The following is a 20,415-nucleotide window of genomic DNA, read 5'->3' as shown; positions in this document are numbered from 1 at the left end:
AGTCTTCAATTTCTCAAAGTTAGCTTGTTGATTCTCAGACCAGACAAATGGAACATCTTTCCTCAATAGTTTTGTCAGAGGAGCTGTAATAAGGGAGAACCCCTCAACGAAACGACGGTAGTAACCAGCTAAGCCCAAGAAACTACGGATCTCAGAAACATTCATGGGTTGCTTCCAGTTCAGAATAGCCTCCACTTTACTTGGATCCACCCGAATACCATCAGCAGAAACGATATGTCCAAGAAAAGTCACTTCGCTGAGCCAGAACTCACACTTGCTCAACTTAGCGTATAACTTATTTTCCCTTAGAGTATGTAGAACAATATTTAAATGCTCCTCATGTTCTGCTTCAGCTCGAGAATACACCAATATATCATCGATGAACACAACTACAAACTGGTCCAAATAAGGTCGAAACACCCTATGCATCAGATCCATAAAAGCAGCACGGGCATTTGTTAACCCGAACGAAATCACTAAAAACTCATAATACCCATACCGAGTTCGAAAATCAGTCTTCGGAATATCCGAATCTTTCACTTTGAGTTGATAATAACCATATCTCAAGTCTATCTTTGAAAAGATAGAAGCCCCTTGAAATTGGTCAAATAGATCATCAATTCTGGGCAGAGGATATTTGTTTTTAACCGTGAGCTTGTTCAGTTTCCTATAATCGATACAAAGTCTCAATGTCCCATCTTTTTTTCTTGACAAAGAGCACTAGGGCTCCCCACGGTGATACACTGGGTCGGATAAATCCCCTGTCCAACAACTCCTGGAGTTGGACTTTCAGTTCTTTAAGCTCCTTTGGAGCCATACGATAAGGAGCCATTGAAACAGGATTAGAACCAGAATAGACTTCAATTTCAAACTCAACCTCTCTATCCGACGGTAATCCAGGTAACTCTTCGGGAAAACATCTGGAAATTCCTTGACAATCCAGATGCCTTCAATATCAGATTGAGAATTCCTAGTGTCCAAAATATAAGCAAGAAACGCCTCAGAACCTTTCCTGATCATCTTTTTAGCTACCAAAGCAGACACAACATTCGTTAGAAATCCATGACGTTCCCCGATCATTACAATCTTTCGATTATCTGGGGTCTTCAGAACATCTCTCTTGGTCTCAAAATCAATATTTACTCGATGTTTGTTCAACCAATCTACACCGAGAATCAAATCAAACTCTTCCAAAGGTAACTCCATCAGGTCGGCCAGAAAATCTCCCCATTGATCTCTATAGGACACTTTCTAAAAATACGATCCAACACAATGGACTTGCCTAAGGGACTTTGAACTATCACTGAATGCTCAGTTTTCTCAACAGGAATATTTAGACCCTCAGAAACGGAATGCGATACATAGGAATTTGTAGAGCCACTATCAAACAAAGCAAAGTAGGGAATTGAATAAATAGTAACAGTACATACAGTCACATTAGGCCCATCACGATCTTGTCGAAGTCTGGCAGTGTAAACCAACACAGGCTGTCTGGCCTCAGATCTGACTGGACCCCTACTCTGAGATGCTCGGCCTCTATTAGCCGATCCTGGTGCTCTGCCCTGACTATGACTCACTATTGGAGTCTGAACAGTACTCTGAATACGAGCGGGAGTATGAGCTGGTGTCTGAACAGAATGAGGTATCTTTGGATAATCCTTCAAATGATGGTCACCTGACCCACATTTATAACAAGTGCCCAATTTCATCCTGCATTCCCCAAAATGATGTTTCCCACAGTAATCACATGTTGGCAAAAACTATGACCCAAAAGAACCACCATGTCTAGAAGATTGAACAGCTGAAGAACCAGATGCAACAGGTCTGACACTCTTACCACATCTCTGAAAGGACTCACCCCTGCCTCTCTTGCTAGGGTGTGCAGAAGAATCAACAGAACCAGAAGGCCTCCTGAATCGGGTTTGAGCTCGATCACTATCTCTCTTATGCTCCATACCCAATCGCTCTATTTCCTCAGCAGTCTTGGCTATCTCAACCAGGGCATCAAAATTCCTCTCCCGATGAGTAGCGACTCAACTCTTGATCTCATACCTGAGTCCATTCTTAAACCTCAAGCATTTATCTGTCTCCGTGTCAACAAGTCCAGGAGCATAACGTCTCAATCAGATGAATTCAACCTCGTAGTCCATAACAGACATGCTACCCTACTCCAGATTCTGAAACTCTTGACGTCGATCCTGCAGGTATCTCTCTCTGATGTAGCGACTCCGGAAGCACGTCTTAAAAAGAACCCATGTTAACTGGTTTCTCGGAATACTACCAGAAATTGATTGCCACCATCTGAAGCTCTCTTTCTTCAACATAGTTATGGCCCCCTTCAACTTCTGCTCAGGTCTGAGGTTCATCTCATCCATAATCCTCTATGTGTCCTCCAGCTAATACTCAGCGTCTGTTGGAGGTCCACTCGTAATAGCCTTAAATGGATCTACACCAGCAGCGACAAGAGAATTTGAAATCTCAACCGTAGTCATATTACTAGGGGCTCTGGCAGCTCTCTGAAACATGCGAAATATAGCTCTATAAATGGCGTCTTCATTCATGTCAGTATCTTCATCTCCAGTGACGGGAGGGTCTCTCACAGGAGTAAACTGGTCATCATGAGAAAGGGTCGGTTCTACTTGCGGAACAGGAAGATCTCGCGGAGACATCAGATCGTCGATCGTAACAGAAGGTCGAGCGACTCACCCTCGACCACGGCCACGTCCTGTCCTACGACCTCTAGCAGCACTCATCGTTGGATCTATAAGGCTCTACAGAAAGAGTTTGAAACATATGTCAGATTAGCATCAGGGATCTCGAGAGAACTTTAAATCATAGAATAAGGTGACACGTTTTTTTTTTAATTTCTTAAAAATCCAAAGTTTAGGATCCATATACAGTCCGAGTGTTTAAAACCGAAAGCTCTGATACCACCAAATGTAACCCCCAGACCCGGTCTGTAAGTTAGACTCAAACCTAAGTGGTCACATATCTCATTCAGAGAGATTTTTTAAAACAACTTATAAAACATTACAGGTAATACTAAACAAAATATCGATAATAGAAATATATCTAAAACGATAGAAAAATACATGTCACCAAACACAACTGAAAAACATATAGAGATATATGTTCGTACAAAATAAAGTAGTTGATCTCCCCTGATGCCAAATCTGCTGCTTACTGTCTGTTGTTATCTGAAAAATGGTAAAACTATAGAATGAGCTAAAAAGCCCAGTGTGCTTCAAATAGTGTATAAAAACATACTAATAAAATATTCCAGTAAAATCAATTCATCAAATTATGTTTGTTTTATTTAAAATATGAACACTACCCCATCCGTCACGAACAAAATGTGTAGGTTCCCCAGAACCATACACCCCGTCACGTCCAGTAAGGCCCTGAGCACAAAGCCGAGGAGCCTACAAGTATTCTTCCTCCAACAATATTCCCCCCAATATCAGTAATAAACATGTATGTATTCAAGTGAAATTGGTGAATAATTCATCAAAACATGAAAATGTTTCATGCTTAAAAATCATATACAAAAATCAGATATCAGGTAATCAATATTCAGAAATCAAGTATCATGTATCATGTCATAACAGTATTATGAATTATCACCAATCTAAAACAATTCAAATGATATTTTTAAAACAGTAAAATAACACTGTCATGAAACACACCTGTAACAGTCTGAGAAATCAGATAGGGAAGCCTATTACTGGGTTTGTCGATCACGCTCTGCTGCAGCGCTAGATCCTACGAATTGGAAAAATCCATATTGGAATCCTAATATAAATAATCTTAATCTTTATTTAAATAATATACGGAAACCTACGGGTAATTCTTGTAGTACGCGGTTCGGGTTGATCTGACGAACGAACAACTCCAGACCTAACTGATCTACGCTCAGGTGAAACACGAGTACCTTCATAAAATATTTTATTGAATCAATTCCTTAACCAAAACTCAAATAAATAATCAAAATATTAAAAATACTAAGCCTTTTGGTTTTACATGCTCGATTCAGGGATTTCGGGTCAAAATTTGAAAAAGCAGACTTTGGAATCAGATTCAGGACGTCAACAAACATAAAGTATGACCTTCCAAATTTTTGAATTCTTGGTCAAAATCAAAGTCAACGGGTTTGACTGACGATTTAGAAACTTCCGGGTTCAAATTTGGTGAAACGGACCCTAAAAACGGATTCGAGACGTCGAAAAATGTCAGGATATATATACTCGGGAAAAAATTAATAGTTGTTTAATGGCCGGTCAAAGTTATGGTCAAAGGTGGTGATCAACCATTTTACGAAAATAGCATCATTTTCAAAATAATTACCAAAATATCACAATTTTCAAAATAATTACTAAAATATCACTTTTTTAAAAAATTACGATATTATCACTTTTTTTAAAAAATTACAAAAATAGCACCCTTTTCAAAATAATTACCATAATACCACCATTTTCTAAATAATTACCAAAATACCACCCGATCAACGGTCAACGGTCAACGGGTTGGAACCGGTCAAACCGGTCATTTTGACCTTCCCCACGCGCAGTAGCGGGATGTGGGACCGCTTTCGACAGCGTATAATTCACGGAAAAATTCCTAAAAATTATTTTGAGCGATTTCAAGATACTTACAAAGCTCGGTTCAAAGTTTTTAACGGCGGAGAGCTCGATTTCAACAAATCAGAAACTTTAACCGTCTCACCTCCTCACGTGCCGCCGTCGACGGAGACCAAGGATGACACCGGCATACTCGAAACGACACAAGGAATACGATGGTGCGGGAGGTGTCGTAAACGGAGCAACGATCGGCGATGAATTTAAGATTTTCTAAGTAATGGAGCTAAAAAAATGTCGAGACTTTGACTTGAAATTCACGGCGTATGGCAGCGTTTCACTTCAATTAATTTAAGGGATTTGTTCCTCGCTCGATGATGAACACGGTGATGTTTTCAAATCGACGATCGGAGATCGAATGGCGTCGAAATCGATTTCAAAGGAGAGGTTTGGGAGAGCAAATTTGGGAATAAAACCACGTATATAACATGGTTTTTAGATACTTTCATGGTAAATTTAGGGTTTGGTTTATGAATTTCCTTCATCTCTAAAATAGGCTATAAATTTTGAAAACTTTTAATTTAGTCTCCAATTTCACCTAATTACTTAATCAAATTCTCAAACTCCAATTAAATATTTTTTTCTTTCAAAATTCCGAGTTGTTACAAATACTTTCTTTAACTACTAAATTATTTGATAGGTTTTACCAGAATACATTTTTCAATTATAATTTTCTGTTTTAGCAGTATATATACATATGCGAAAAGGATGGCGTCCCATGTTCTCCTGTGTGGACATCCATGAATATGACCCTTATTTGTATGTAAATATTTATAGCAGAGTGAGGGTTCCAAGAGAGCTTAAAGAGTAAATGCCATTAATAACTTAAGCAATTTTGACTCCTCACATGCATTACTTGCTGGTCAGGGTTGGTTTTGGGCGTCCTAATCTTTTGGAGTTTACCACGACATTGAAAGCTTGCCCTTAATTTTCGACCAACCCTAACATGTATGTAGGGTTTAATAGTGTTTGATGTTATTGATTCCAATTTCCAATCGTACAATGATTTGGGTTCCACACAATAACTATTTTGTCACCAGGACCAATGGCTATTATCTCTCCCACTGAAACTACTGATCTTCTCTCTAATGATAAATTTCACTTTTTAAAAAATAAGAAAAAAAATATTTATGTTTCATCGGTTGGATAAATTTGTCTCTTTCTTCTTCTGTTTGGCAACTTGATAGAGAGGAATTGCAACATGTGGCTGTTTCACATGCACTTCAGGCCTTCGCCTCTCGGTTTCTCCTTCGAAAACTCAAAACTTTTCTTTTGGATAAACTACACGTTTAACATTTCAATTACTTTTACTTTTTTTTTTGTACTTAACTATTAATTTTTCCAAATCATATCTAATATTATAATTTAATTTCATTTTGATTACTCGGACGTGATTTCTTTTAACTTTTTTTTAATGATAAAATAGCATTATCCTATGTTGACACGTTAATATTATTGTTAATTTTTTAACGGTAGGTGATCAAAATTAAACTAAAATGTAGCATTAGATATGATTTTGAAATAAAAAGTAATTGAGCGATCAAAACAAAATAGAGTGATAGCTAAGTACTAAACATGTAGTTTACCCTTCTTTATCTCATTATTCCCGGAAATACTGCAAATTAAAAGCCTTTTGGCTTTTCTGTTTCGTAAAGTCTTTACTTTACGACCTTTCTGACATTCTCTCCCGCTTATCATTTATCCATCTATTTATTTATCTAAATATATTATTTTATTTTTAGAAAAGTTATATTATATAAAGTTTAATTTCAATATAATCTATCAATTATAATAATTATTTAAATATATCAAATCTACATATACACAATTTTATTGTAATTCAAATTTTAAGATTTGTTTAAAAAAAATTATGAGTCGGTTGAAATAGCTTGATTTAAACAAATATCTTTATTTTATTTTGTGTATATCACTTTCACCACCCACCTGCCATCTTCTAGAATATAATATATTAAAAAAACTTTTCTTTTCATACAAATTCCCTTAGCCCTTGATCTTAAGATGCTGCGTCGTCATCATTTATGATCAGACGGTCAATTTTTATAGATCTTTGTTTCGTAATCAGATAACATTCTACGGGACCCACTACACTATATACAAGCAATTAAGACAACATTGCAGAAATATATTTTATGAATATACATTAGAATAACAATATGATTAACATGTTTACATACTAACAAGGGCACAAGATAGTATTCCAAATCTTATCATAATTTTCTTATTTCATTCATTATTTTCTAATAAGGTGAGTGATTATAATATAATATATATTTATAATTTTTTGTCGATTGATAATACATATGTCTACAAACATAATTGCTCGAATTTAAAATTTTTAGGCAGAATAACATTTTATTTTATCACTAAAAGTCTAAGACTAAAGTTGTTCAAATCAACCTATAACCATTAACCGATGTAATCATTATATTTTATAAGTTAATTAAGTAAATCGTTAAGGTTAAACAATTATGATTAACCTAACTGCGAAAAGTATCTGTTAATAGTTATAATTACAGTTACATATTCTTATAAATTGTTAACCATCAATTATCTGTTAATAATTTTTTATAGAAACTGTTAGTTTTATTAAAAATAGGAAATATCTAGAATTACAATGAATACTTACAATCATAAGAGTAAATTAAATACATAATTAGGATATTTTTATATAATCATTAACACAAAAGCTTGTCATCTAAGATCAAACATAATCATTCAAGAAAAAGGTTAAATGCCTAACCAAAAATTTGAGCAAAAAATAAATATAAATAAATCTAATTGTATCGATAAACAAACAACAAAAGATAATAAAACTACTGGAAGACTATAAAAAACTGTAAATCGTTGTCAAGTGATGTGAAAAACAATCCACAAACATAAATTGCGTAACCAAATCTAATTTGACCATCCAAAGCAAGGAATATCAATATGATAATAAATAAGCACCATCATGATCAGTCATGATTATGTCAAATCAAACACTGAGAAAAAAAACTAAAACAACAATCAAACGATAAAAATTATGTTATAAAGATAGAGAAAAACATATCATAAATATAAAGAAAAACGTAACATAAAGATAAAATTATTAAAAAAACAAAAAAAACAGCAAAAGTGTAATATAAGAAACTAAAATAGGAAAGAAAAAATATCGGTCAAAGATGGTGTCGTCGCATCAACTAAGAATGAAAAGATAAATAATAGAATTAGAAATAAATTATAAATCCTAATATATATGTTTTTATAAAAGTAAATATATATATATATATATATATATATATTTGAATCAAGCTAAGGTGATTAAAAGTAGTATGTGTTGTAAATTTACACTTAATCATTTGACAATAAATGTTTAATTACCCTACTGCAGTCGCTGGTGCTCGAATTCATTACGTCTAGAAACAACAACGACTCTTTTAACCACTGATGTAAGTTGGTTCGTACAATACATATATGTTTTTGTCATGGTAAATTTTATAAAAAAAATTAAAATTTATCAAGAATGATGGTTACAGGCTTATAACTTAATCTTATAAACTCAAACTTTTAAATTTCAATCACTTATATTAATACTCATTAATATAATATGATTAACTAACAACAAATACTTCTAACCAAAACCACTTCACGTGTTCTCCTATTCCAGTCATTATCAATACATCATGACACGTCTGAATATGATTAACATATGAAAAATCATAAGCATAAACGGTTAATTTATAAACATATTTTTAAATGGAGCTATACAAAATTTGATACTGATTCTAACCATATAGTATTATTATGGTATTTTATTATAACTTAAATTAAATTTGAATTTATTAAATAATTTTAGTAGTTAATGAAAATATATATTTCCTTAAAGTCTTAAATTCGAGTAAATTTCAATATAATTTAATGACCCGTTTTATATTTTACCAGATTTCTTATTTTTTTCCTCTCAAATCACGACTCTTTTAATTTTTCCTCTAATTTTATACTTTATTTAAATTAAAATAAAATATAAAATACAGTGAAGAAAACCAAAATTTGACCTTCCTAAATTTTTGAATGGATGAAAACTTAAAAATTTTAATAATTTCACATAGTATTTTAGATACTTTTTAGGTTTATACTTTATTTTACATATAAAGAATTATTTATTAATTTGTTTAACATTTTAAGAGTTTATCATACAAATTTAGTATCAAGATTTATTATGATAATTTCATTTCATTTTCTTTTCAATAAAATTTCAATGAATAATTTAAAAAAACATGTTATATATTTAAATTTACTTTGTTAAGTGATACTAATAGGGTATTAATATGGGTATTCAAAAATATTCTATCTGAACTATTAGATTTATTGATCCCTTAACTCGATTTAAAATGATCTATACTTTAGTCATTAATATAAAATTAAGAGTACATTGTCTTTAATTTTATCAATCATTTCGATTATAGTCCATAATGTTATCGATTATTTTGATTTTAGTCTCTAATGTTATCGATCAATTTGATTTTATTCCATCAACCGTTGACTTTTGTTAACCCTTGAAATATTAGGTGGCAAAACTTCTTCTTCTTCTTAACCATTCTTATATATATATATATATATATATATATATATATATATCATCTCATATAAACAAAAACACATGAAAACCAAAAAGAAAACAACATTAACTTTTAATTTGCTTCAAATATAACCAAACAACGAAAAAACAAACAAAACAAACAAATGAGCTTGGAAATGTGACCCTGCTAAAATCTGGCTTTTCTTTTAAAAAAACATGAACAAAAAGTTACAAGCAAAGGCAAAAGGGAAATAACTAACGGACATTCCAAAAGGAGAAGAAAAAGAACGAATGATGGGTATTTAAAAGGAAAATGACTAACCCACTGATATAATCAATTGGAGGTGGCAGAGGGTGGAGGAGGGCCTTGCTCAGCCGCAGGCTTGGAGGCTGGAGCAACTTCACCTGATGGGATAAGAGGAGGAGAGGAAGAGATTAGCGAAGAAGAAGAAGAAGAAGTTGTCCGAAATGACGATGGTCGATGGGAATGTTGGTACTGGAGATGGAGTTGGAGATGGGGTCGGGGTTGGAGATGGTGTTAGAGTTGATGTTGGTGTAGATATCAGGGTAGCTACTGACGGTGGCGGAGATGTTGGTGCTCGAGCCATGCAATGTTGCGGAAGACGGCTATCGGATAGAGCAAAATCGCAACTGATAATTTGAGAAAATAAAAATGAAGATAAAAGAGACACAAAATTTACGTGGAAAACCCCTAAAAATTTAGGGTAAAAACCACGGGCAACGGTAGAAGAATTTCACTACGAGAAAAATATGAATTACAACCTCTCTTGATCTACCAAGGAGAAAACAATGATAATTCTCTCTTGATAAAAAGGAGAAAACAACTCTCAAGAAACTCTCTAAATTCTCTCTAGTATTGGAAGAAAGCTAGAATGCTTTGGGATGGTTTAGAAGCTAAATGAGCTAGGGTATTTATAGTTAAAACTTAAGGACTAATCTTATAAATACCCTAAAGTTTAGTGACTAAAGTTTATAATTTACCCATTTAATTTTCAAACATTATTGCACCTAATTTTGACATTGTTGCACCTAATTTTGACATTGCAATATTAGGTGCCTAACTTGAACCAATTTTCCAAGCTTTGACATTTCAACAATCTCCCACTTGAAGATTTGATTGGAACAATCATATCTTCACACCATTCTTTCTACCTTGTACCATCATGTTGCTTACGTCTCTAATAGGCCACAAGAGGATCGACACCAGGTAAATTTATCAGCGTTGATCGCCTTCGTCATGAAATCTGCTATGTTGTCTTTGGTATGGATCTTCTATATATCTACCGTTCCTTCTTCCACCTTTTCACAAATGAAATGGTACTGAACTCGTATGTGCTTAGTCCTTGAATGAAATGCTGGATTCCTTGCTAGATACAAGGCGCTTTGACTGTCACAAAACAGAGAGACATACTCTTGATTGTGCCCAAGCTCCTCCAATAGCATCTTCAACCAAATTGCTTCTTTACTGGCTTGTGTAGCTGCTACATATTCTGCCTCTGTTGTGGACGTAGCCACAACTGACTGCAATTTTGAAACCCAGCTTACAGCTCCACCAGCAACTTTGAACACATATCCTGTAGTAGATTTGCTTTTATCCAAATCCCCTGCATAGTCAGAATCTACATACCCATTAATTAGTAAGTTTGACCCTCCGTAACATAATGCAACATTTGAGGTCCCTTTGATGTATCTTAGGATCCTCTTTACTGTATTCCAATGCTCTTTGCCTGGATTCGCCATGTACCGACTAACCACTCCCACTGCTTGTGCAATGTATGGTCTTGTGCATATCATAGCGAACATCAAACTTCCCACTGCTGATGCATACTGTACTCGAGACATCTCCATCCTCTCTTCTTCACTACTAGGACTCATACTGGAGGATAATTTGAAGTTAATAGGAAGAGGGGTAGAAATTGGCTTACAACTTTGCATGTTGAATCGTGACAAGATCTTCTTCAAGTAATTCTTTTGTGAAAGCCAAATCTTCCTATTACTTCTGTCTCGGTGAATTTGTATCCCTAGAATCTTGTTTGCTGATCCCAAGTCCTTCATTTCAAATTCCCTAGCCAGTTGTGCCTTCAATTCTTCAATATGATCTTTGTTGGGTCCTGCAACCAACATGTCATCCACATACAACAGCAATATAACAAAATCATTATCACCAGACCTCTTGAAATAAGCACAAGGGTCTGCATTAAGTCTGTTGTATCCAAGGCACATAATGAAGGAATCAAATCTATTATACCAACACCTCGGCGCCTGCTTTAGACCGTACAGAGATTTGTTCAACCTGCAAACCAAGTTCTTCTTTTCGTCTTCTTCAAAACCTTCAGGCTGGAGCATATAAATCTCTTCTTCAAGATTTCCATGAAGAAAAGCTGTTTTAACATCTAGCTGTTCCAGATGTAAATTCAATGTAGCACACATTGCCAATACTACTCGAACTGTTGTTAGTCGAACCACAGGAGAAAAAATTTCATTGAAATCAATACCTTCTTTCTGAGCATATCCTTTGACCACCAGTCTTGCACGATACCTCTCCACTTGATCGTCACAATTTCGCTTGATTTTGAAAACCCATTTGTTACCAATTGGCTTCCTTCCTTGTGGTAGTGGCACAAGGTCCCATGTATTATTTTTATGAAGGGCTTCAATTTCTTCTTGCATCGCCATCATCCACAGTGAAGCATCTGAGTTGTTTATTGCCTCCTGATATATTGATGGCTCACCGTCCTCTGTTAAAAGACAATATGCAACATTTCCTTCTATAACATAATCTGAGTGCCAATTGGGACGTCTTCTCACACGATCTGATTGACGAGTTGTTGGAGCTTCAGAACTCTCTAGTTCTTGTTCATCATGTGCTGGTTCTGCTTCAGAAGAATCTCCTTGTTCAAACTCCTTTTCTACATGTATCTGTGTAGTCTCTGACTTTTCAACGCTGTCATTGTCTTCTTTTCTTTGTAGCTTATCTTCTACAAAGATAACATCCCTGCTAATGATCACTTTGCGGGCAGTTGGATCCCACAAGCGATACCCCTTTACTCCATCAGCATACCCCAAGAATTTGCATTTTCTGGATTTTGGATCCAGCTTTGAAATTTCTTGGGCGTTGTACATCACGTACACAATACTTCCAAATACATGGAGGTTTGAATAATCAACTGGTTTACCAGTCTACATCTCCATTGGTGTCTTCAGCTCTATTGCAGTTGATGGAGCTTGATTCACCAAATAACAGGCGGTATTGACTGCTTCTGCCCATAATGATTTTTCTAGGCCTGCGTCTTTCAACATTGCTCTTGTTCTTTCTAACAAGGTTCTGTTCATCCGCTCTGCCACTCCATTTTGTTGAGGAGTGTTTGCCACTGTGAACTGTCTTTTGATGCCTTCTTTCCTGCAAAAGTCATCAAATTCTTCGCTTGTGTATTCTCCTCCATTATCTGTTCTGAAACACTTGATCTTATTTCCAGAATCAAGTTCCACCAGCCCTTTGAAGGTTTTGAAAGTTGAAAACACGTCTGACTTCTTCTTAATAGGGTGCCCCTAACATCTCCTGGAGTAGTCATCAATAAATGAGACAAAGTATTTTGCTCCACCTAGGGACGTTACTGGTGCTTGCCATACGTCAGAGTGAACCAATTCTAGAACACTTTTGCCTCTAGAATTTGATGTGTTGAATTTCAACCGGTGCTGCTTACTTGTTATGCAATGCTCACACAAAGAAAGTGATACCTTTGTTAAGCCTGGAAGTAGCTTTTGCTCCACAAGGACTTTCATTCCTTGTTCTGACATGTGTCCAAGTTTCTGATGCCATAGCATTGCCGAATCTGAACTACATGAGGCAACAGAGGCTTCTGCTTCTAGCAAAGTCTCTCCCTTCAACATGTACAAGTTTGCTGCTATATTTTCGCCTTTTAGCACCACAAGCGCTCCACGGAACACCTTCATGATTCCTTTCCGTGTTTCAATCTTGCTAGCATTATTATCCAACAATCCGTAGGATAATAAATTTTTCTTCAACCCTTTCACGTGCCGCACATCTCGAACAACTTTAATTGTTCCGTCATACATCTTCAATTTGATGGTCCCCACGCCAACGATCTCTAAGGCATGATCATTGCAACTATACACAGATCCTCCTGAGACAGGTTCATAATGATGGAACCATTCTCTTCTTGAGGTCATGTGATATGTTGCTCCCAAATCAATGAGCCATATATCTGCAAATCGTTTTCTTCCTTCCACGGTGGTTGACGCTTCACAGCATAGAGCATCTCCATCATCTGAAGTGTTTGCGGTATTGCCTTGTGGATTGAGTTTTTATTTAGACTCCAACAATCCTTCTTTAAATGACCCTTCTTTCCACAGTTGTAACACTTTAAATTCTTCTTGCTCATCGACTTCGATCTACCATGTTTGTGACTGTTGCTTTGGCCACGTTCTGTTGATCTCCCTCTCATCGTTGTCATCGTTGTCAACGCTTCTGCTTGTTGCAGATTTACTTGTCTATCTTCCTTGTTCTTGCGCCGATTTTCTTCTTGTAGAACAGTAGCTGCAACATCATCAAAGACTAGACTAGCGACATTACTGTTTGTCAAGTTGATGATGAGTTGATCATACGAATCCGATAGACTTTGAAGTAGAAGTTCAGCACGTTCTTGTTCTCCTATTTTACAGCTTAAGATGTAAGCTGAGAAAATAAAGTATTCAGTGTATTTAAGTGCTCCGTCACTGAAGTAGATTCTGGCATACGGAGAGTGTACAATTTTCTCTTAAGGAAAATTTTATTGTGCAACAATGTGGCATCGTACAGTTTGGTGAGATGATCTCATATCTCCTTAGCTGTCTTCTTCTCCTCGATACTTGACAATACTTCATCTGCTAATGCTAGATGAAAGTTTGCCATAGCATTTCCATCCATTTCGATCCATTTGATGTCATCTGCGAAATCCACCGGCCTTTCATTGATAGCCGCTAGACACCCGTCTTTCCTTAGGATGGCCTTCATCTTCAATTTCCACAATGAGAAATTTATCCCATTGAATTTTTCAATATCAAATTTCGTTGCCATAGCTTCTTTTACGGATAACTCCCACTATTTCACTATCGTGAATAGTTCTCTGGAACCTTCAAAGAATGGGTAATAACTTCTTACTTTCTTATGTTGGAGGATCCACCTTTTGGTGGCAATCACAAAGACAATAAGCAGATATTACACACTCTAATCTAGCTCTGATACCAATTGTTGCGGAAGACGGCTATCGGATAGAGCAAAATCGCAACTGATAATTTGAGAAAATAAAAATGAAGATAAAAGAGACACAAAATTTACGTGGAAAACCCCTAAAAATTTAGGGTAAAAACCACGGGCAACGGTAGAAGAATTTCACTACGAGAAAAATAGGAATTACAACCTCTCTCGATCTACCAAGGAGAAAACAATGATAATTCTCTCTTGATAAAAAGGAGAAAACAACTCTCAAGAAACTCTCTAAATTCTCTCTAGTATTGGAAGAAAGCTAGAATGCTTTGGGATGGTTTTGAAGCTAAATGAGCTAGGGTATTTATAGTTGAAACTTAAGGACTAATCTTATAAATACCCTAAAGTTTAGTGACTAAAGTTTATAATTTACCCATTTAATTTTCAAACATTATTGCACCTAATTTTGACATTGTTGCACCTAATTTTGGCATTGTAATATTAGATGCCTAACTTGAACCAATTTTCCAAGCTTTGACATTTCAACATGCAAGAGGTGGCCAGAAGCTACATTAAACATGGTGCAACTCATCTTAGCTAAACTCAAAACTTGAACGGCGAGAAAGGTAAGGAAGCCGACCACCGAGCAGAGTGTTCTGTTTATCGGAGTTGATGCAACTCATCTTGACTAAACAAGAGTATTTTGTTTAAAGGGTAAACCATGCTGTTAATGGAAAAGAATAAGAAGAAAATGTTGCGCTCAAAAGATTAAATTTTATTGTCACTATAATATAATATTTTTCTACTAAAAATAGGTTCAAATAATAATAGTAGACTTAAGTTGGTGAAAAAGAGTCGAAGACTTTTCCGAAAAAAATATTTAATTTTTAAATGATTTATAAATATTTTCATATTAATTTGATTTCTTAATATTTTACAACTTCTTACTTTAGAGATATAATAATCATTAAACTTTTATTAAAATTATTTATTTTATGGAAATCAATAGAAAAATCAATTATCGATAATACATAAATTATTACGTTAAATCATAAGTTATATCATTAATATCATAATAATTAATGCGAATAAAAAGATAAAATAACTCAATTAAACAATTTTAAAATAAATAATAGAATAAAAATTAGAATAAACTATTAAATTAAATCCCACAGAATCTAAAATAAAATAAAAATATCAAATCTTTAAAATTATTCCATATCTAATCCCAAACGGAGACAAACCTAAATTGAGAAACGTAAAACCAGGGATTAAGAAGGGGAAAGAAACAGTAATCCACGTGTCAAGTATTAAAACACAGTCATTGTCCGTGTAGCCCCCCCTCCTCCAAATACTTCCTTATAAAAACCCGCGGCCTTCTTTCCCCTCTAAATTACTTTTCTCCGATCTCTTTCGTCGTAAAACATAGTCTTCTCCGACGAAACTTCGTTGTTTTAATCGTCCCAAAAACATAAACAAAATAGAGCAAGCAGTATTTTACTCTTTTATTGTACTTTAAATAACGATGGACGAAAATTCAGCTATGATTGAGCAAATTCTCAGAGAAGTAGAAAATGATAACGGAAGAAACGGGGAAATTAATGAATGGCAAACGGTTTCGTATTCGAAACGGAATCGGAAACCTTCGAAACCTCATCCGCCGGGAAGTCTCTCCTTTGATCTTCACAATGGCGGCGTCTCCTCCGACGTCTTCAGTTCGATCGAAAAGCATTCTGAGGATCGCCGTCGTCGAGCCGCCGAAGCTGTTGCGGCGGTTGAAGCAGAGGCGGCGGTCTCTTCTCCTGTCGCTAACGGACTGAAGTTTGACGGTAAAGATGATAGTGACACCGGTGCTGCGGGGGAGAACGGTGCTGTGGAGATTAAAAAGGTAAAGCAGAAGAAGCCGAAAAAACCGAAGGTGACTGTAGCGGAAGCTGCTCTGAAGATTGACGCCGGTGATCTAAGCGCTTTTCTTATTGATATAACTGTGAGTAATAGTTGATTTTTTTTTCAAAACCAAACTTAAAATTTACATTTTTTGTGTTCTAATTTTGAGTGATCTAAATCTGATTCATACTTTAAAAAATTAAAAATTCAGAGCTCTTATGAGACACAGCAAGATATACAATTAATGAGATTCGCAGATTACTTTGGAAGAGCATTTGCTTCTGTGAGTGCAGCTCAATTCCCTTGGCTAAAAATTTTCAAAGAATCTACTGTTTCGAAATTGGTTGATGTAAGTTTTCTTCTTTAAGTTTTGTTTCTTTGATGTTTTGGATAAGATAATGGTTTCCTTTAGTTATTTCCTGTGCAGTACGATAGACAGAACTTTGTTGTCTTAATTTTGGATTTGCTATTTTTATTTTATTTTTGTATAGATTCCTCTTTCAAATGTTCCGGAAGATGTTTATAAGATATCCGTTGATTGGTTGAACCTGCGATCTTCGGACGCGTTAGTATCTTTTGTGTTATGGTCACTGGACAGCATACTGGCTGACCTTGCTAATCATCAAGGAACTACTAAGGGATCAAAGAAAGTCCCTCAGCAAGCATCATCTAAGTCTCTGGTAATTGTTGATATTATTTTTTTATATGCTCTTGGAAAATATTTGCACTGCATCTTTGAGATTGATCTAAACCGATGGACATGTCCTTAGTAGAAAAATAATGGAGGCTTACATGTTTATGTACAAAGCATGATTTTTTCGGACGTGGGTGTAACCTCTTGCATGCTAGTAACTGGTTAATTTCCTACTTGTTGAGTTGTTTCAATATCTGATACTAATAAACCTAAAATATGATCTGTTTTCCTGATGTTACTTGCATGTATCTATTTGGTTCTAGGGGCGAGACTTTGTATATGTTAGGCTATCATTGTCGAACTAGATGGAGGACATTGAAATATGGATCATGCATTTAAATAATTTTCTTTTAAGTACATATTTATAGTTTGAAGTACCAGCGATGGCCCAACCAAAATAAAGTTGATCGGCAATTTATTATGCAATCAGATTAAAGTATGATGGGATCATGTGGATCAGAAAAGGAAATAACTTCGATAGAAACTGAGAGGCATCGTTTGATATACTATATCGGTCTTATCCGCATCTTTATAGATTGTCATATATCGCACAAATTCCATTGTTTCTTCTAGCTGTACCCGTATAAAGGTTTGGTTAGTTATATGGTAGGGTTGACTGCAAACTTTCTATCTTTGAAAATGAGGTGAGGTCATGACCAAGAATCTCCTCTGAAGTCATGAGGGACCTGTTTCTTTCCGAAATATGTATAATTTGGTTCTCTTCAAAATGTTTCTATTTAAGTTCTGCTTAACTGATTTCAATTTAAAGCCTATAATCTGAATGCTAATCTGCTTTGTTTGAATATTGTTATATAATCTTCTACTGATTAATGTTAGCAGCTGTTCAGAGGAGCAATTCCTGCTTAATTAACTAATCTGGAATTGCAGGTTGCTATATTTCTGGTTTTATCAATGGCACTAAGAAGAAAGCCTGATGTTTTGATCAATTTGGCACCAACATTGAGGGAAGATCCGAAATATCAGGGACAGTATAAACTGCCAATCATTGTGTGGATGATTGCTCAGGTGGCTATTGACAAATAACAACCTCAAGAGTATAATGTTTGTCCAGATACAAATTGCTCTTCAGGGTATGAATTTCAACGGTGTATTTGTTTTTTGTTTTGTTTTTTTTTGCAGGCCACCCAAGGAGATTTAGCTGTGGGGCTGTACATGTGGGTACATGTTCTGCTGCCTATGCTAAGTGGCACGTCAAGTTGTAATCCTCAGTCTAGAGACTTGATCTTGCAGCTGGTAGAGAGGTGTGCCATTTTCTTTTGATAAATAGATTGCATTTTTAAATCTTTGGGCTGTGGCATTTGAGAAATATCTTTTCATGTTGAATCTATAGGCTTTCTTTATGCCAACACTTCCCTTCCCCCTCCCAAAATTATTTTGATCATAGTTGTTTTATCTGTTGCTATCAGAATAATTTCCTCCCCGAAAGCTCGTCCTATTTTAGTTAATGGTGCTGTCAGAAAGGGAGATCGACTGGTGCCACCTTCTGACCTTGATATTTTGATGAGACTCACCTTTCCTGCACCCTCAGCTCGAGTTAAGGTAGGTTGTCTTTTCGTGACTTCTTTTTGATTCCATCCTAGGTTTCCCAAAGGTCCTGAGATCTGATTCATTTATAATCGATTAATAATTTAGGCAACAGAGAGGTTTGAAGCTATTTATCCTACCCTGAAGGAGGTTTCCCTTGCTGGTTCTCCAGGAAGCAAATCAATGAAACAAGTTGGCCAGCAGATACTGAACTATGCTGTAAAAGCTGCCGGAGAAGGTAAAATAAAGTTCTTATAGACTATTCTCATATGGCATCTTCAACCGACCTGAATTAAGTGGTGCAGGAATTAACCTCTATCCATTCCTACTGTATTTGATTTTTTTTTTGTTTTGCAGGTGTTCCTGAATTATCAAAGGAAGCAAGTGATATTTTTATTTGGTGTTTAACTCAAAATCCTGAGTGTTATAAGCAATGGGTGAGAAATTTCTGTTCTATTTGAATTTGATTTGAAGACTTTCATCCACTTATAATTTACAAATTGTTATAAGTTTTGTTGAACTTTTCCTATATCTTCTGAAACAGGATGCGCTTTATATCGATAATCTTGAAGCAAGTGTTTCTGTTTTGAGAAAACTTGCGACTGAATGGAAGGAGCATTCTGTGAAACATTCTACAGTTGATCCATTAAGGGAAACTTTAAAAAGTTTCAGGCTGAAGGTAAGGCATTCTCATAAGTTTTGTGGTTTTCGAGCACTGGCTGCATTTCGTTTTTGCTCTATACTCTTACATGCTTTTATGGTTTTCAACAAATTGGAACCAGACTGGATGAACACCTAACTCGTTCCATTTGGTTTTATAAATAGAATGAGAAAGCAGAAGTCAATGCCGATGCATCATTGAAGGAGGCAGACAAGCTCTGCAAGTTGATTTTGGGACATCTATCACAAGGACATGGATGCTTGAAAGGTGTGTTATTCGCCTCTATTGCGCTAGCAGCAGGTCTCACTTTCATATCCCAAAATGTCCAACCTTTGAGCTTAGATAAGTTCTCTGCAATCTTCAATCTATCTTAGGCAGGAATTTAGTCAAATAGGCAGGAATTTGTCTTTGACTAAGGTACACCAGCCATAGGTTTAAATATGTTCACAACAGGGGACACATCTTGAGATACTTGGTCGGAGGTTCGAGTGTTTTCATGTTTAATTATTGAAAATTTTCGGTTTTTTAACAAAAGATCAGGCCCCGGCTGCCGAGATGTGTGTTGATAACCTAGTATTGGCCTGTCTGGGTTTGTGATGTTTCAAGTTGTTAGCCCTTTTTTAATGACCAACTTATAGTTGTTTGGTTTTATTTTCTGGTTATATTATGGACACTGCAAATGAAAACAAATGCGAGGAATGAATTAAATGCAGAAATTAAGAAGTCATATAAATTATTTAATTAATTAATCTATATATTTTCTCCTTGATTTTCCTGGTAAGTTTTAAAAGAATTTCCACTATATTGATATACTACTACACATTTTGAGATTTTCTATTACTTTGCAACTGCACATTCGTACTAATAAAATAGAAGATGCAATAGGGAAGGAGGAAAACTCGCTCCAATCAATAATATTTTACTAGGTAGTTCATATTAAGATGCTCCTCACTTTTATTTTCGTCAAGAAATTTACTTTTATTTTTATCCCGTGACCCATTCTGAATAAAACTTAAAATCATTTCGTCTCATGTTTCGCTTAAAATTATTTTCATTTATCATTTAGGGTTTATTTGTTTTTCTGTAATTGATTTTTTAGAAAATATTTTTCTTATTTTTTGGTGTTTGGTTAGCGGAAAACAGATGATCAATGTAATTTATTTTTCTAATTAATTAAATTTTCTTTAC

General features: G+C 35.2%; 1 protein-coding gene across 2 annotated transcripts; it reads left to right on the top strand.

Annotated features, from left to right (window-relative positions):
- Positions 1 to 2,074: 2,074 nt before the first annotated feature.
- On the top strand, positions 2,075 to 19,889 carry LOC120182766 (transmembrane protein 214-like). Of its 2 annotated transcripts, XM_039187637.1 has the most exons (11): positions 2,075 to 2,085; positions 15,934 to 16,427; positions 16,539 to 16,676; positions 16,819 to 17,007; positions 17,910 to 18,047; positions 18,162 to 18,283; positions 18,449 to 18,581; positions 18,675 to 18,804; positions 18,924 to 19,003; positions 19,111 to 19,245; positions 19,392 to 19,889. In XM_039187637.1, the coding sequence occupies exons 2-11, from the start codon at positions 15,966 to 15,968 to the stop codon at positions 19,599 to 19,601; spliced, it is 1,737 nt and encodes a 578-aa protein (XP_039043568.1). In that variant the 5' UTR covers positions 2,075 to 2,085; positions 15,934 to 15,965; the 3' UTR covers positions 19,602 to 19,889. The 2 variants fall into 2 exon arrangements, with proteins under 2 accessions (XP_039043568.1, XP_039043567.1); XM_039187636.1 differs by lacking the exon at positions 2,075 to 2,085 and having other exon boundaries at positions 15,846 to 16,427.
- The last annotated feature ends 526 nt before the right edge of the window (positions 19,890 to 20,415 follow it).

Source organism: Hibiscus syriacus, unplaced genomic scaffold (genome assembly GCF_006381635.1).
Source record: "Hibiscus syriacus cultivar Baekdansim isolate YM2019G1 unplaced genomic scaffold, ASM638163v2 tig00112738_pilon, whole genome shotgun sequence".
In the NCBI taxonomy this organism is placed as follows: Eukaryota; Viridiplantae; Streptophyta; class Magnoliopsida; order Malvales; family Malvaceae; genus Hibiscus; species Hibiscus syriacus.
This window is presented reverse-complemented; position numbering and strand designations above follow the sequence as displayed.

Bases quoted from the DNA above. Each gene is read 5' to 3' on its own strand.
- LOC120182766 (XM_039187637.1), top strand. From the start codon at position 15,966: ATGGACGAAAATTCAGCTATGATTGAGCAAATTCTCAGAGAAGTAGAA. The intron at 18,805-18,923 runs GTAAAATAAAGT...TTTGTTTTGCAG, and splicing joins TGTAAAAGCTGCCGGAGAAG to GTGTTCCTGAATTATCAAAG. The intron at 19,246-19,391 runs GTAAGGCATTCT...TTTTATAAATAG, and splicing joins TAAAAAGTTTCAGGCTGAAG to AATGAGAAAGCAGAAGTCAA.